Source organism: Muntiacus reevesi, chromosome 2, assembly GCF_963930625.1.
Source record: "Muntiacus reevesi chromosome 2, mMunRee1.1, whole genome shotgun sequence".
NCBI lineage: Eukaryota > Metazoa > Chordata > Mammalia > Artiodactyla > Cervidae > Muntiacus > Muntiacus reevesi.
Window position 1 is genome coordinate 197,851,289 of NC_089250.1, and position 17,234 is coordinate 197,868,522.

Here is a 17,234-nt window from a genome sequence, read left to right on the forward strand (position 1 = left end):
GATGTTTGTTTTTCTCTTTCTCACTTACTTCACTCATATAATAGGTTCTAGGTTCATCCACTTCACTACAGCTGGCTCTGATATATTTCTTTTTATAGCTGAATAATATTCCATAGTGTATGTGTGTGTATATATATGTGTGTATGTATATATATGTGTGTGTGTGTGTGTGTATATATATATATACACCTCATCTTTTTATTCATTCATCTGTTGATGGATATCTAGGTTGCTTCCACGTCCTGGCTATTGTAAAGAGTGCTGCAATGAACACTGGGGTACATGTGTTTTTTTGAATTATGATTTTCTCAGGGTATATGCACAGTAATGGGATTGCTCAGTCATGGTAATTTTATTCCTAGTATGTTAAGGAGTCTCCATACTGTTCTCCATAGTGATTGTATCAATTTACATTTCCACCAATAGTGTAGTAGGATTCTCTTTTCTCCACATCCTCTCCAGCATTTTGCACAGCAAAGGAAACAATAAGCAAGATGAAAAAGACAACTCTCAGAATGGGAGAAAATAAGCTGCAAATGAAGCAACAGACAAAGGATTAATCTCCAAAATATATAAGTAGCTCATACAGCTCAATATTACAAAAACAGCCTAATCAACTGAACAAAGGACCTAAGCAGACATTTCTTCAAAGAAGACTTACATATGGTCAATAAACATATAAAGGATGCTCAAAATCACACATTATTGTTGTTTTTGTTGTTCAGAAGATACATTGTGTCTGATTCTTTGAGACCACATGAACTGCAGCATGCCAGACTCTTCTGTTCTCCACTATCTCCTGAAGTTTTCTCATATTCATATCCATTGAGTGAATGATGCTATCTAACCATCTCATCCTCTGTCTCTCCTTTCTCCTTTTCCCTTCAATCTTTCCCAGCATCAGGGTCTTCTCTAATGAGTCGGTTCTTAGCATCAGAAGGCCAAAGTATTGGAACTTCAGCTTCAGCAACAGTCCTTCCCAATGAATATTCAGAATCGTTTTCCTTTAGGGCTGACTATCTCTTTGCAGTCTAACAGACTCTCAAGAGTCTTCTCTAGCACCACAATTCAAAAGCATCTATTCTTTACTGTTCAACTTTCTTTATGGTCCAACTCTCACATTCCTACATGACTACTGGAAAAACCATAGTTTTGAGTATACAGACTTTTGTTGTCAAAGTTATGTCTTTGCTTTTTAATACACAAGGTTTATTATAGCTTTCTTCCAGTGAGCAAGTGCATTTTAATTTCATGGCTGCAGTTCCCATCCACATTGATTTTGGAGACCAAGAAAATAAAATCTGTCCCTGCTTCCATTTTTTCCCTTTCTACTTACCTTGAAGTAATGGGACCAGATGCCATAATCTCAGGTTTTTAATGGTGAGTCTCTAGTCAATTTTTTCTCTCTTCTCTTTCACCCTCATCAAGAGGCTCTTAAGTTCCTCTTCACTTTCTGCCATTAGAGTGGCATCATCTGCATACCTGAGGTTGCTATTTATCCTGGCAATCTCAGTTTGTGATTCAACCCAGTCCAGCACTTCCCATGATGTACTCTACATATGATTTAAATAAGCAGGGTGGCAATGTACAGACTTGACATTATCCTTTCCCAGTTTGGAACCAGTTTTTCCATGTCTGGTTCTGTTGCTGTTTGACCAGCATACAACTTTCTTCAGTTCAGTTCAGTTCAGTTCAGTCACTCAGTCGTGTCTGACTCTTTGCGACCCCATGGAATGCAGCACGCCAGGCCTCCCTGTCCATCACCAACTCCTGGAGTTTACCCAAACTCATGTCCATTGAGTCGGTGATGTCCTCCAACCATCTCATCCTCTGTCATCCCCTTCCCCTTCTGCCCTCAATCTTTTCCAGCATTAAGGTCTTTTCAGATGAGTCAACCCTTCGCATCAGGTGGCCAAAGTATTGGAGTTTCAGCTTCAACATCAGAACTTCCAGTGAACACCCAGGACTGATCTCCTTTAGGGTGGACTGGATGGATCTCCTTGCAGTCCAAGGGACTCTCAAGAGTCTTATCCAACACCACAGTTCAAAAGCATCAATTCTTCAGTGCTCAGCTTTCTTTATATTCCAACTATCACATCCATACATGACCACTGGAGAAACCATAGCGTTGATCAGACGGATCTTTGTTGATAAAGTAATGTCTCTACTTTTTAATATGCTGTCTAGGTTGGTCATAACTTTCCTTCCAAGGAGTAAGTGTCTTTTAATATCATGGCTGCAGTCACCATCTGCAGTGATTTTTGGAGCCCAAGAAAACAAAGTCTGACACTGTTTCCACTGTTTCCCCATCTATTTGCCAGGAAGTGATGGGACCAGATGCCATGATCTTAGTTTTCTGAATGTTGAGCTTTAGGCCAACTTTTTCACTCTCCTCTTTCACTTTCATCAAGAGACTCTTTAGTTCTTCTTCACTTTCTGCCATAAGGGTGGTGTCATCTGCATATCTGAAGTTATTGATATTTCTCCCAGCAATCTTGATTCCAGTTTTTGCTTCCTCTAGCCCAGTGTTTCTCATGATGTACTCTGCAGATAAGTTAAATAAGCAGGGTGACAATATACAGCCTTGACGTATTCCTTTTCCTATTTGGAACCAGTCTGTTGTTCCATGTCCAGTTCTAACTGTTGCTTCCTGACCTGCATACAGATTTCTCAAGAGGCAGGTCTGGTACTCCCATCTCTTTAAGAATTTCCCACTGTTTGTTGTGGTCCACACAGTCAAAAGCTTTAGTGTAGTCAATGAAGCAGAAGTTGGTGTTTTCCTGTAACTCCCTCACATTCTCCATGATTCAACAAAAGTTGGCAATTTGATCTCTGGTTCCTCTCACTAAGCTCTGCCCCAGGAAAAAAGAAGCAAAATGAAAACCTTATCCTGTTTTACTTCCCTCTTCCAAGCATCAGAAACTTTCTAACAACTGAATGCTTCTTTTCACTCTTGGGTTCTATCAGGTAACTGGTTTTGCATTTTGACCAGTTTACAACTGTTATCTGCATACTGGTCAGTCTGGTAAAATCTTACTTGCCCACTAATTACACTGTGTCAAGAATATGCACTGAATGTTTTCTATACTTTGTAATCTTTTGACATTTGTTTCATTGCCTAATATAGTGTTATTTTTGTAAATGCTTCATTTAACCAACTCAAAAAAAAAAAAAAACTGAAATTTTTGGATGACAAATTCTCTCTCGATTGCATTATTTTATTTGTTGTATTCTACATTTTTTTTTTTTTTTTTGGTACCAGTACTGACCTGTCCACTACTGAAATATGCATTAGAATCCTTCATCATAATTTGGGTTTAAGTCTTCACCTTTAATTCTGTGATTTGATTTGTGTATTTTGTCTGTGTGTTACTGGTTCTTAGAAATTTGAATTGGTATGCTTTGTAAATGATAGATTCTTTTATCATTTTGAAAATTTTCTCTTTATTCTGGCATGCATTGTTGTCTTAAAATTTATTTTATATAACATTATATGAGTTACTATATATAACATTTATATAACATTATGCAAGAGGTACTCCAACTTTCATTTTGTTGGTGTTTGCATAGTGAATCTTCCAGTTACTCATTCTTCAACTGAAATTTATTTCTTTAATGTTATATTTAAAGATGAATGTCTCCTTTAAATAGTTTACGACTGAGTTTATTGAGATTTAGTCTGGTGATTTTTACAGTTAAAATGGTAAGATGGTTTATCTGTGTTATTCCTATTTTTCTCTATTCTTTTTCTATTCTCTCTCTTACTACTCTTTCAGTGTTTATCCCAAGATTTCAACATGTATTCTTTTTTTTTTTCAATTATTTTTATTAGTTGGAGGCTAATTACTTCACAACATTGCAGTGGGTTTTGTCATACACTGACATGAATCAGCCATGGAGTTACATGTATTCCCCATCCCAATCCCCCCTCCCACCTCCTCCCCCACCCGATTCCCCTGGGTCCTCCCAGTGCACCTGGCCCAAGCACCTGTCTCAGGCATCCCACCTGGGCCGGTGATCTGTTTCACCATAAATAATATACATGCTGTTCTCTCGAAACATCCCACCCTCGCCTTCTCCCACAGAGTCCAAAAGTCTGTTCTGTACATCTGTGTCTCTTTTTCTGTTTTGCATATAGGGTTATCGTTACCATCTTTCTAAATTCTATATATATGCGTTAGTATACTGTATTGCTCTTTATTATTTTCTCCCAATCTGAGGGCTGTCTTTTCACCTTACTTATAGTTTCGTTTGTTGTGCAAAAGCTTTTAATTTTCATTAGGTCCCATTTGCCCTCCAAACTGGGGTCTCTGTAGAAGTCTTGCAATGAAATCTTGCTGGCCTTCAAAGTCAGACTCTCTGGGTATTTCTAGTCCCTTTGCTGGATCTCCAGGCTGGGAAGCTTGATAGGGGGTTCAGAACCTTCACAACAGTGGGAGACCATCTGTGGTATTATTGTTCTCCAGCTTATGGGTTGCCTATCCAGCAGGTATATGATTTCATTCTATCATGATTGCACTCCTCCTACCATTTTGTTGTGGCTTCTTTGTCTTTGGATGTGAAGTATCTTTATTCTGCTGTTGGGTTCCAGCATATTCCTGTCTATGGTTGTTCAACACTTAGTTGCAATTTCAGTGCTCTTGCAGGAGGAGATGAGTGCACATGTGTCGACTTCACCATCTTGAACCAGTCCTCAGAAAGGGATGTTCTTGAATATCGTCTTGTTTTTATAGAATTATTTTATAGGCTTATATCCTCCCTCATTGTCAGGGCATTTATCACAGCCATCAGCCTGCTTTCTAATTAAGGCCCTCCAGGTTCTGCTAATTGACTGATTGGCATTTCAGGTCATTGTTCTCCATGTCAGAGAACTTTCCCCAACCCAGGGCAAAGGTCCTGCTCCAAATTATGATTATGTTAACCCTTATAGTTGGTGTGTTTTGACTATTTTTTTCTCTTGATCACATTTATAATATCTGGTGATTTTTAGTGAATGCTGGACATTATGTTAAAATACTAAAGTCTATATAGGATTACGCTAATATTATCCTTCTGAGTGGCTTTATTTATTTACTCAGTCAGTTATATTCAGGATAGCTGACTTTAATAGGATTGAAGGGATATAATATTAGTTTAGCCTTGTAAGACCTGATCTATTGTATTTATCTTTACTCTTGGCATATAACTCCTCAAATATATCTGTTGAAAGGCTGAGAGTTATTTCCCAGATCTCTCTGTTCTTAGTGAGCCTTGAATTCTAGTTTTTCTCCCTGAATGAGATTTTTTCTCCCTGATTCTTTACTTATTTCCCTCAACATTTTAAGGATGATTTTTATCTTCCGTTTGTTAACCTTTTACCTGTTACTTTTAGGAATCAAGAAATGATTTTTTGTGGAAGCAGCATAAAGCAAGCTTCTCACTTTCTTTTCAGCTACTAAAACAAGAGCCACCCAGCATGTTATGTACAAAAGTCACATGGTATATATTTTAGACTTTATAGTCCACATACAGTCTCTGTGTTCTTCTTCTTTCTTCTCCTCTTGCTTCTTCTTCCTCCTTGTCCTCCTCCCTTCATCTCCACCTCTTCCTTCCCTCCACGTCCCTCTTCTTTTTTCCCTCTCTCCTTCTTTCTTCTTCTCCACCTTCATCTTTTTTACATTATTTTTCATCAATTAAAAATATAAAAATAATTCTTAGCTTGTGGACCATAAAAAATAAGCTTCATGTCTGATACGGCCCATGATCTGAGATTGAGTATAAGGCTCACTACTATCAGCTTCTCTATCTTGGATTTTTATACTGTGACTTCTTGGATAAGCTTGAAACTTCTGTTTTTTATTCTAAGCATCATGAAACATCTGTATGTTCTTATTAACTGTAGTCTTTTGCTCAACTTTCTGCTATGCTTCTCGACTATCTATTTCTACAACTGTGCAGAAGGAGAAAGTAGTATAAAACCTTTGATTAGGTGAGTTTTCCTTTTCTCTCAGGTCTTTGTATTTCCAAAACTAGTTGGTTTGCTAATTTTCTGATTCATTCAACCACATTTTTTAAATAAACACAAAATTATTCAGGCTTTCTAGTTTTTCTTAATAATGATTTGTTTTTTTTAATTGTCAATGTTAGAAGCAGAAGTCCCTGCAAATAAGACATACAGATGGACAAAAGGCACATGAAAAAATCCTTAACATCACTAATTATTAGAGAAATGCAAATCAAAACTGCCATGAGATATCACCTCACACCAGTCAAAATGGTCATCATCAAAAAATTCACAAGCAATAAATGCTAGAGGGGGTGTAGAGAGAAGGGAACCCTTCTAGACAGTTGGTGGGAATGTTAATTGGTACTGCCAATAAAGGACAGAAATGGTGTGGAGATAACAGAAGTCAAAGTTATTAAGAAGAGGTGGCAAGAATACACAGAAAAACTGTACAAAAAGAAGATCTTAATGACCCAGATAATCACGATGGTGTGATTACTTGCCTAGGGTCAAACATTCTGGAGTGTGAAGTCAAGTGGGTCTTAGGAAGCATCATTATGAACAAAGCTAGTAGACATGATGAAATGACAGCTGAGTTATTTCAAATTCTAAAAGATGATGCTGTTAAAGTATCGCACTCAATACACTAGCAAATTTGGAAAATTCAGAAATGGACATAGGACTGGAAAAGTCTGTTTTCACTCCAATCTCAAAGAAAGACAATGCAAAAGAATATTCAAACTACCACACAATTGGACATATTTCACATGCTAGGAAGGTCATGCTCGAAATTCTCCAATCTAGGTTTCAACAGTACACAAACCAAGAACTTCCAGATGTACAAGCTGGATTTAGAAAAGGCAGAAGAACCAGAGATCAAATTGCCAACATATGTTGGATCAAAAAAAAGCAAGAGAATTTTAGAAAACCATCGACTTTTGCTTCATTGGGTAAGCTAAAGCCTTTGACTGTGTGGATCAAAACAAACTGTGGAAAATTCTTAAAGAGATGGGAATACTGGACCACCTTACCTGCCTCCTAAGAAAACTGTATGCAGGTCAAGAAGCAACAGTTAGAATCGGACATGGAACAATGGACTGATTCAAAATTGGGAAAAGAGTACATCGAGGCTGTATATTATCACCCTGCTTATTTAACTTATATGCAGAGCGCATCATGAGAAATGCTCACCTGGATGAAGCACAGGGTGGAATCAAGACTGCTGGGAGAAATATCTATAACCTCAGATATGCAGACGACACCACCCTTATGGCAAAAAGAAAAGAGGAACTAAAGAGCCTTTTGATTAAAATGAAAGAGAGTGAAAAAGCTGGCTTATAACTCAACATTCAAAAAACTAAGATCGTGGCATCCAGTCCCATCACTTCATGGCAAATAGATGAGAAAACAATGGAAACAGTAACAGAATTTATTTTCTTGGATTCCAAAATCACTGCAGATGGTGACTGCAACTATGAAATTAAAAGATGCTTGCTCATTGGAAGGAAAGCTATGACAAACCTAGAGAGCATATTCAAAAGTAGAGACATCACTTTGCGGACAAACATCCATACAGTGAAAGCTATGATTTTTCCAGTAGCCATGCACGGATGTGAGAGTTGAACCATAAAAATGGCTGAGCACCAAAGAACTGATGGTTTTGAACTGTGGTGCTGGAGAAGACTCTTGAGAGTCTCTTGGACTGCAAGGATATCAAACCAGTCAGTCAAAAAGGAAATCAACCCTCCATATTTATTGAAAGGACTGATGCTGAAGTTCCAATACTTTGGCCACTGTATGCTAAGAGCTGACTCACTGGAAAAGACCCTGATGCTGGGAAAGATTGAAGGCAGGAGGAGAAGGGGACAACAGAGAATAAGATGGTTGGATGGCATCACCTACTCAATGGAGATGAGTTTGAGCAAACCCCAGGAGATGGTGGAGGACAGAGAAGCCTGGCATGCTACAATCCTTGGGGTTGCAAAGAGATGGACACAACTGCGTGACTGAACAACAACAACAATAGCCACTATGGAGAACAGTACAGAGGTTCCTTAAAACACTAAAAGTAGAGCTACCATTTGACCCTGCAACCCCTCTCTTGGGATTATTATACTAAGAGAAAAGCATGTTTCAAAAGGATACATGCACCTCTATATTCGTTGCAGCACTATTTACAATATGGAAGATATGGAAGCAACCTAAATATTGCTTCAGCAGAGGAATGGATAAAGAAGATGTGGTGGATATATACAACAGGATATTACTCAACCATTAAAAAGTATGAAATAATTCCATTTGCAGCAACGTGGATGAATCTAGAGATTGTCATACTGAATGAAGTCAGAGAAAGAGAAATGTCTATAATATCGTTTATATGCAGAATCTAAAAAGAAATGATATAAGTGAATTTATTTACAAAACAGAAAGAGACTCATAGACTTAGAGAATGAACTTATTCCTCCATGGGGAGGAATGGGGAGAAGAGATAGTTAGGGAGTTTAGGATTGACATGTATGCTCTGCTATATTTAAAATGGATAAACCAGCAACATGCTACTGTAGATCACAGGGAATTCTGCTCACTGTTATGTGGCAGTCTGGACGGGAAGGGAGTTTGGGGGAGAATGTATACATGCATATGTATGGCTAAATCCCTTTGTTGTCCACCTGAAATTGTCACAACATTGTTAATAGGATACATTCCAATATAAAATAAAAAGTTCAAAATGCAAAAAATAAAGAAGTGGAAGTCCTTACAAACCAGTTTGAGGACTGACAGTTTGAAGGAGGAAAAGAAGTTTGAGAGAACTAATGCCGAGTGAAATACATTTTCTCAGTGAAATTTAGCTAAAATGTGTGAGGTGTATGTGGATTGTTAACAGAATAAAGATTTTTCCATGTATTTTTATTTTTTAATTAAATGTAGTTGATTTACAATATTGTGTTAGGTTCAGGTGTGCAGCCAAGTGATTCTTTTCTGTTATAGGTTATTGCATGATAGTGGGTATATTTTTCTCTTCCATATATTTGTTTTTTTTTTTATTTAATATTTCATAGTGTGTATCTCTTAATCACATACTCCTAGTTTATTCCTCCCCTTTTCTTCTTTGGTAGCCATTAAGTTTTTTTTTTTTTTCTTTTGGTCTCTGTGTCTGTTTCTGTTTTGCAAGATTATTTGTAGTATTTTTTAGATTTTTTCTATAAGTGATATCATAATGTTTACTTTTGTCTGACTTCATTTAGCATGATAATCACTAGGTCCGTCCATGTTGCTGTAAATGGCATTATTTCATTCTTTTTATGGCTGAATAATAAAGGATTAATATTCTTTATCCACTTATTTGTTGATGGGTGCTTAGCTTTCTTCTTTGCCTTGGCTATTATGAATAGCACTGCTATTTACGTTCAGTTCAGTTCAGTTCAGTCGCTCAGTCGTGTCTGACTCTTTGTGACCCCATGAACCACAGCACGCCAGGCCTCCCTGTCCATCACCAACTCCCGGAGTCCACCCAAATCCATGTCCATTGAGTCGATGATGCCATCCAACCATCTCATTCTCTGTCGTCCCCTTCTCCTCCTGCCCTCAATCTTCCCCAGCATCAGGGTCTTTTCCAATAAGTCAGTTCTTCACATCAGGTGGCCAAAGTTGCAGCTTCAGCATCAGTCCTTCCAATGAACACCCAGGACTGATCTCCTTTAGGATGGACTGGTTGGATCTCCTTGCAGTCCAAGGGTCTCTTAAGAGTCTTCTCCAACACCACAGTTCAAAAGCATCAACTTTTTGGCACTCAGCTTTCTTCACAGTCCAACTCTCACATCCATACATGACCACTGGAAAAACCATAGCCTTGACCAGACGGACCTTTGTTGGCAAAGTAATGTCTCTGTTTTTTAATATGCAGTCTAGGTTGGTCATAACTTTCCTTCCAAGGAGTAAGCATCTTTTAATTTCATGGCTGCAATCACCATCTGCAGTGATTTTGGAGTTCAGAAAAATAAAGTCAGCCACTGTTTCCACTGTTTCCCCATCTATCTGCCATGAAGTGGTGGGACTGGATGGCATGGTCTTAGTTTCCTGAACATTGGGGTGTGTTTATCTTTTTCAAATAGAGTTTTCATCTTTTCTGAATATATGCCTAGAAGTGGAATTGCTGGATCATATGGCAACTCTATTTTTAATTTTTAAAGGAACTTCCTTACTATATTCCATAGTGGCTACATCAATCTCCTTTCCCACCAACAGCCTAAGAGGGTTCCCTTTTATCCATACCCTCTCCAGCATTTATTGGAGAAGGAAATGGCAACCCACTCCAGGATTCTTGCCTGGAGAAGCCCATGGACAGAGGAGCCTGGCCAGCTATAATTCATGGGGTCACAAAGATTTGGACATGACTTGGCGATTAAACCACCGCCACCTCCAGTATTTACTATTTGTAGACTTTTTGAAGAATAAAATATTTAAGTTAAATGGTCAAAGCTTGTCAGAGCTATTGAGGGAATGGTAAAAAAAAAAAAAAAAAATTAAGCAAGTAAAATTATTTGGTTCGCCCTCTCTAAAATACATAGTTAATATTCTGTATTGCATGCTGAGCCCATGATCGGTATTATGTTCTCATTCCAGGCAATCTGATGGCCTATTTGGCGGATAGTCAAGAATGCATTTACTCATGCATTATTGCATTTTCCATTGAGGTTAATGGAAGTGAAAATATAGTTAACTTTTGGTTCAACAATGAGGCATACCATTCATCACCATTATCTCTGGCTGTATTAGACAACATTATTTTTATGTCACTTTCTGGCCCTGATGCTTCCATTACAATCACCAACAGACCTCAGCCTACACATTCTTCTTCTGGTGGACGTGAAAATCGGTATGTATACTTTTTTCATTGAACTTGAACTTTAAGCTTTAAAAAGATCCCTTCTTCCCTTTCCAACCCTGTATTTAATTAAAAGTTAACTTTAGAAGTTAATTAAGATAATAAGATGGCTGCTGATAATAAATAAAATTTATAATAAATTAATAATTAAAGTTATTGTTAGAAATTAATGTTTCCCACTTTATTGCTTTACCAATGTGTCTTCTTTATTCATTCTTTTGTAGAGCATTGACAGGATTACAATTAGCCCTTAATTTGTATTTTGGTGTGAGTATTCTTGTTAGTGGCTTTTGTCTCCTGACAGTAAATGAGAGAGTCACTAAGGCGAAGCACATTCAGTTTTTGAGTGGGGTTTATGCTGTTAATTTCTGGCTCTCTGCTCTGCTATGGGACTTTCTCATCTTCTTCACTTCCTGCTGCTTACTATCGGTGAGTGTCAGACCAAATATTTTAAGAGTTCATTCTCTGTTAAACACCAGAGACGTCTTATATGGCTAATATTAAGTTAAATATACATCTCTCAAGAAAGATAAAAGTTCTTTGGCTCATTATGTCAGAGAATACTTTGTAGAATGCATCTCATAGTGAAATTTTTCTATTTTCTATTATTTTTTAATATAATATTATTGTTTGCTGAAACATAAAGGTGTCTCTTGATCTGGCTTATGTGCTTGCTCTCCCATATGTAGTCAGCTCAAAGCTTCTACAACTATTGAGGGATATAATATGCACACTAGAAGACCAGTCCCATATTGAACAAAACAAATACTTTAAAATTATTTTCCTTCTGGTCCTGGTGTTTTCCCATCTTATTATCTGTTGTAATTATTTGTTATAAAAGAGATCCTTATGCTTAATTTTACAGTTTCCCTTGAGATTTTTAAATTTTATGCCATCAACTGTTTAATTTTATGTTTCTGTTTTTGAATATTTGAATGTTGAATAGATAATGAAGAGCTATTGAAACTTTTATTGCTAAAAGCAAAATTAGGAGGATTTTTGGTCTGTTTATGCTTGTTGCTTTTCTCTCTTTATACCTGGTGTCTTCTCCACAGCAATATTTCTATCCTATGAGAAGGTCAATGAGCCACTGCTGTGAATGTTAAAACAAACTTGTTTGTTTCTTTTAAGAGAGATGTACTGGCTGTAGAGTTGGAAAGTTGTAACTTTTGGTTCTGAGGAAGAGCTAGGCTACTACATGTTAAAAAGTAAAAGGATTAGAGGTTTAAGTTGGAATGGAGAGCTCCAGGGTAGAGAGAAAAACCTGATGTTTTTCTCTTTGACATATGCACTACTGTAGCCAAGGAGCTCAATGCTACCTTCGTCTCATGGTTTGCCAGATAGCCACTTACCAACTTTTTGAGGCCACTAGTTATTTTTGTTACTGCGTGAACTAACTGGGGGAGCTAATGCAGATACTACCTCATTCTCCATGATTTCCCTCCTCCATTCACTACCAATACTTACTCCTCACCCTATGCATACATTGCACAAATTCTAAAACTTATTTATTTTAAAAAATTTCTGATTACTTTAGCTACATTCCACAGCTATATTATTTTATAAATCACTAATTTCCAAATATTTTCTAATTTCTAAAATACCTTTCGACTGTGTTTTCTAGAAATGTATGGTTTGATTTCTAAGCAGTTTGAAAATATATTCACAGCTTAATACCATTTTCCTTGGAGATTATATGAATGTTTACAATCATTTGAAATATATTGAGTCATATTTCATGATCCAGCATGTGGTAAAATTTTATAAATATTTTATGTGTATTTGATAAGAAAATATACTTGTGATTTCCAAAGGGGAGAGAAAAGAAGGGAAGGAAAAATTAAGATTTTAACAGATAGAAGCTGCTACTCACAAATGAGATAAACAACAAGGATATACTGTAGAGCATAGGGAATTATAGGCATGGTAATAACCTGTAATGGGGTACAATCTGCAAAAATACTGAATCATTGTGCTGTACATTTGAAACTAACATAATATTGTAAATGAACTACACTTCAATAAAAAGACTTTGTCTCCTGCTGTTATTGAGGGCATTATTTTATGTAGTCAATTTTGCTCATTGAGCTGCTCTTCTCACTACTGTTACTGACATTTTCAGTCAGTTCAGTTCAGTCGCTCAGTCATGTCCGACTCTTTGTGACCCCACGGACTGCAGCACGCCAGGCCTCCCTGTCCATCACCAACTCCTGGAGTTTACTCAGACTCATGTCCATTGAGTCAGTGATGCCATCCAACCATCTCATCCTCTATTGTCCCCTTCTCCTCCTGCCTTCAATCTTTCTCAGCATCAAGGTCTTTTCAAATGAGTCAGCTCTTTGCATCAGGTGGCCAAAGTATTGGAGTTCCAGCCTCAACATTAGTCCTTCCAATGAATATTCAGGACTGATTTCCTTTAGGATTGACTGGTTGGATCTCCAAGAGAGCCTCAAAAGTCTTCTCCAACACCATAGTTCATTTGCCTACTTGTTTTTATTTTCTGTAACATTTTGATATAGTTTGAAATTTTGCTTCATGTAATTTTCTTTGTGGAATGGGTATATTGATGTGCGCATACAAATTTAGATTTGTATTTTCCTGGTGGGTTGACCCCTTTATCACTGTCATTTCCCCCTTTTCAATGTACTGATATCCTAGCCTTAAATTATACTTTTTTGGCAATAGCATAGCTACTTTGATCATTGTTTTTTTGGTATATTTTTTCCATCTTTTTATATTCAAATTTTCTGGGTCTTTATATTTAAAGTATTTATATAAAGTTTCTATTTTTTTTTCAGGCTAGCAATCTAGCTTGGTGCATTCTAAGAAGTTTGGGCTTATGGCATCATCTTATTTTTTTCCTATTTAAATAATCTATTTTTGTTTCCTCTTTCTCCCTTTTTCTGCTCTCTATTAAGTTGTGTTAATGCTTCTTTTAGCGACTGCCTTAAAAATTAACACACACTTTCAGTTAATTACAAGCTATTTCTTTTACTACTTCCCTAACACTGGTAAGATCTTGTAGCCTTATCATTTCAATGACTCCCTCTGACCTTTTGCATTACTATGATAAGACATTTTCATTTCTACATGCCCAAAAGGTATTATCACTTTTTTTTCATTTATTTTTGTTAGTTGGAGGCTATTTACTTTACAATATTGTAGTGGGTTTTGTCATACGTTGACATGAATCAGCCATGGAGTTACATGTATTCCCCATCCCAATTATCACTTTTAATGTAGTAAATAGTCATGCTTATTCATAGAGTTTTTTTGATTGCTCTGCATTTTTATTCTGAAATTTTATATGACATCAGTTTCCTCTTCCTGAAGAACTTCTTATGATAGTTTCTTTAGGAAAGTTATGGTGACAAAAAAGCTTAGATTTTATCTGCATGGAAATTATTTCATTTTCTTTACCTTTTGAAGAATATTTTCCTGAATGTCCCCCTCCTATATTTTAATAATATTCCAATGTCTCGTGGCTTGCTTTCATCAGTTTTAAAGAAGTCAGTTTTGGTATTTTTAATACTACTACTCTTTGGATTGTAATATGTCTTCTTTTATCCCCACTGATTTTTAAAAAGTTTTCTCATTTTTACTTAGATTTTTATCCTTATTACTATATTATCCTTATTACTATACTGGGGGGGGGGGGGTTGGCATTTACCCTGTTTGGAGTGTTCAGAGCTTCCTGAATTGGAAGTTTGGTGAGAATTAACTGTTTAAATTAACCTTACACAACCTCTGAGAAACAGTCTTAGACCTACAGCAGTTGCTCTTTAGGAGAATGCCCAAAACAGGAAAAGTCACATTCAAAATAGTAGGAAATTTTATTGCATTTTGACTGGTCCTTGATTCAGCCCCTTCCTCCTGCAGCATCATCTTGGTCTATAGGAGATGGCAATCCAGTTGCTAGTTATCTCCCTCAAAGTGAAGGAAGTAGAACATACTTTATTTACAACATTCTGACCTGTCTTGAGAATGTTAAAAGAATTGGTCTCTGCCTAGCCTAACCTGGATCTCAGATGGAAAGGGATGAAGGAGGGATGGATTGGGAGTTTGGAATTAGCAGATGCAGACTATTATGTGTAGAATGGATAAACAACGAAGTCCTACTGTATAGTATAGGGAACTATATTCAATATCTTGTAGTAAACAATAATGAAAGAGAATATTGAAAAGTACATATATTTGTGAATAACTGAATTACCCTGCTGTATAGCAGAAATTAACACAGCATTGTAAATCAATTATATTTCAGTTTTTAAAAATTTATTGGGATTCCCCTGGTGGTCCAGTGATTAAGAATCTGCCTTGCAATCCAGGGGATGCAAGTTCAATCCCTGGTTGGGGAACTAAGATCCCACATGCTGTGGAACAACTACGTATGTGCTGCAACTACTGAACCCATGCACAACTAGAGAGTCTGTGCACCACAACAGAAGAATCTGCATGACATAACAGAGCCAAGTAAATATTAAGTATTAAAAACTGTATTAAATATGCTCAAAGAACTAAAGGAAAATACAAAGAACCAAAGAAAATTAGGAAAGTGTTATATGAGCAAAATAAGAATAATAACAAACAGAAACTGTAATAATAAACCAAACAAATTCTGGAGCTAAAATATATAATAACTGGTTGAGAAAAACCCTGAAGGATTTCAACAGAAGATTGAACAGGCAGGATAAAGAATTAAGAAAATTGAAATTACCAAGTCGAAAGAGCAGGAGGAAAAAACAGTGGCAAAAAGTAAAACAGGCCTCAGAGAATTGTGGAGTTCCATCAACTGGATCAGTTACACATTATGGGAGTCCCAGGGAGAAAAGAGAGAAAGAAGAGGTGAAAAGATATTATTTAAAGAAATAATGTCTGAAAACTTCCCAAATTTGATGAAGGACATGAATCTAAAACCCCAAGAATCTCAAAAAATAGCATGCAAGAAATAACCAAACAAGACCTATACTGAGAAACATGATAATTAAGCTGCTGAAATTCAAAGACAAGGAGAGGATATTCCAAGTGAGAAGTAACTCCCTGTGTGTAAATAATCCTGAGTAATATTAAGAAATAATATTACTAATCAATTTCTTAATGAAGATTTTAGAGGCCAGAAAGCAGTGGGATGACCTCTTGAAAATACTGAAAGAGAAAAACTGTCACTGAAGAATTCTGTATCCAGCAAGCTGTTTTTCTAAAACAAGGAAGAAATTAAAACATTTTCAGATAAATGAAAGCTTAAGGACAACTAGGAACTCCAAGATCAAGGTACTGATTGACTTGTTTCCTAGTGAGAACTCTCTTCATGGCTTGCAGATGGCCACCTTCTCACTACATCCATACATGGGAGGGAGAGAGACAGTGGTCTTTCTTCTTCTTCTAAGGACACTATCCCATCGTGGAAGTCCCACACTCATGACCTCATCTAAATCTAATTACATCCCAAATACAATCGCATTGGGACTTAGGGCTTCAAGATATAAGCTGGCAATATGAGGTGGGGAGACATAGCATTCATCCATAACACTGAATGAAATTTTTGTTTGCTGCTCCACTTTTCCACAGGTTTTAAAAGACAAATGTATAAAAATAGTTACAAATCCATATAAGTGGTTTACAATGTATAAAAATGTAAGTTGTAATATGAATAACAAAGAGTTGGAAGGAGTTGTATAGTAGTAGAACTTTTATGTTTTTAAAGTTAGGATGGTATCAATTCAAATTGGTTTATTATAACTTTAGTATGTTATGTGTAACTTATAATACAAAGGAAATAGCTATAGAATACACACAAAAGTAAAAGACAAGGGATTCAAAACAGATCAACAGAAGAAAACTGAGTAAAAAAGAAGACAGTAACAGAGAAACTGAGGAACAAAAATGAGTTACTTAAAAAATAGCAAAATGACAAAAGTAAGCCCTTATCGGTAATTAAATTTAGATGGATTAAATTGCCCAATCAAAAAGCGTGTATGAAAAATTGATTAAGATAAGTGATTTAGCTATATGTTGTCTATAAAAGACTCACTTAGATCTAATGAATAAAAGGAAGAAAAAGCTGAAAGTGAAAAAGTAGAAAAAGATATTCCAAGTAAATAGTAAACAAAAAGGAGCTGAAGTAGCTATACTAATATCAGACAAAACAGACTTTATGTTCAGCAGTGTTGAAAGAGATAAAGAAGGGTAGTATTTAGTGATAAAAGGAGAAAATCACCCTAAATAGCTAAAACAATTTTGAAAAAGAAGAACAGAGTTGTAGTACTCACTCTTCCTAATTTCAAAACTTAACTACAAAGCTACTGTAATCAAAAGAATCTGGTACTGGTATATAAACCAATGGGACAGAAAAAAATCCAGAAATAA

General features: G+C 36.4%; 1 protein-coding gene across 1 annotated transcript in view; it reads left to right on the forward strand.

Annotated features, from left to right (window-relative positions):
• Positions 1-17,234, forward strand: part of LOC136157377 (phospholipid-transporting ATPase ABCA3-like) — a 270,924-nt gene that overhangs the window by 169,997 nt on the left and 83,693 nt on the right. Inside the window, exons 20-21 of the mRNA XM_065919286.1 lie at positions 10,607-10,859; positions 11,093-11,297. Coding sequence (XP_065775358.1) covers positions 10,607-10,859; positions 11,093-11,297 — 458 coding nt within the window. The remainder of the gene's footprint in view (positions 1-10,606; positions 10,860-11,092; positions 11,298-17,234) is intronic.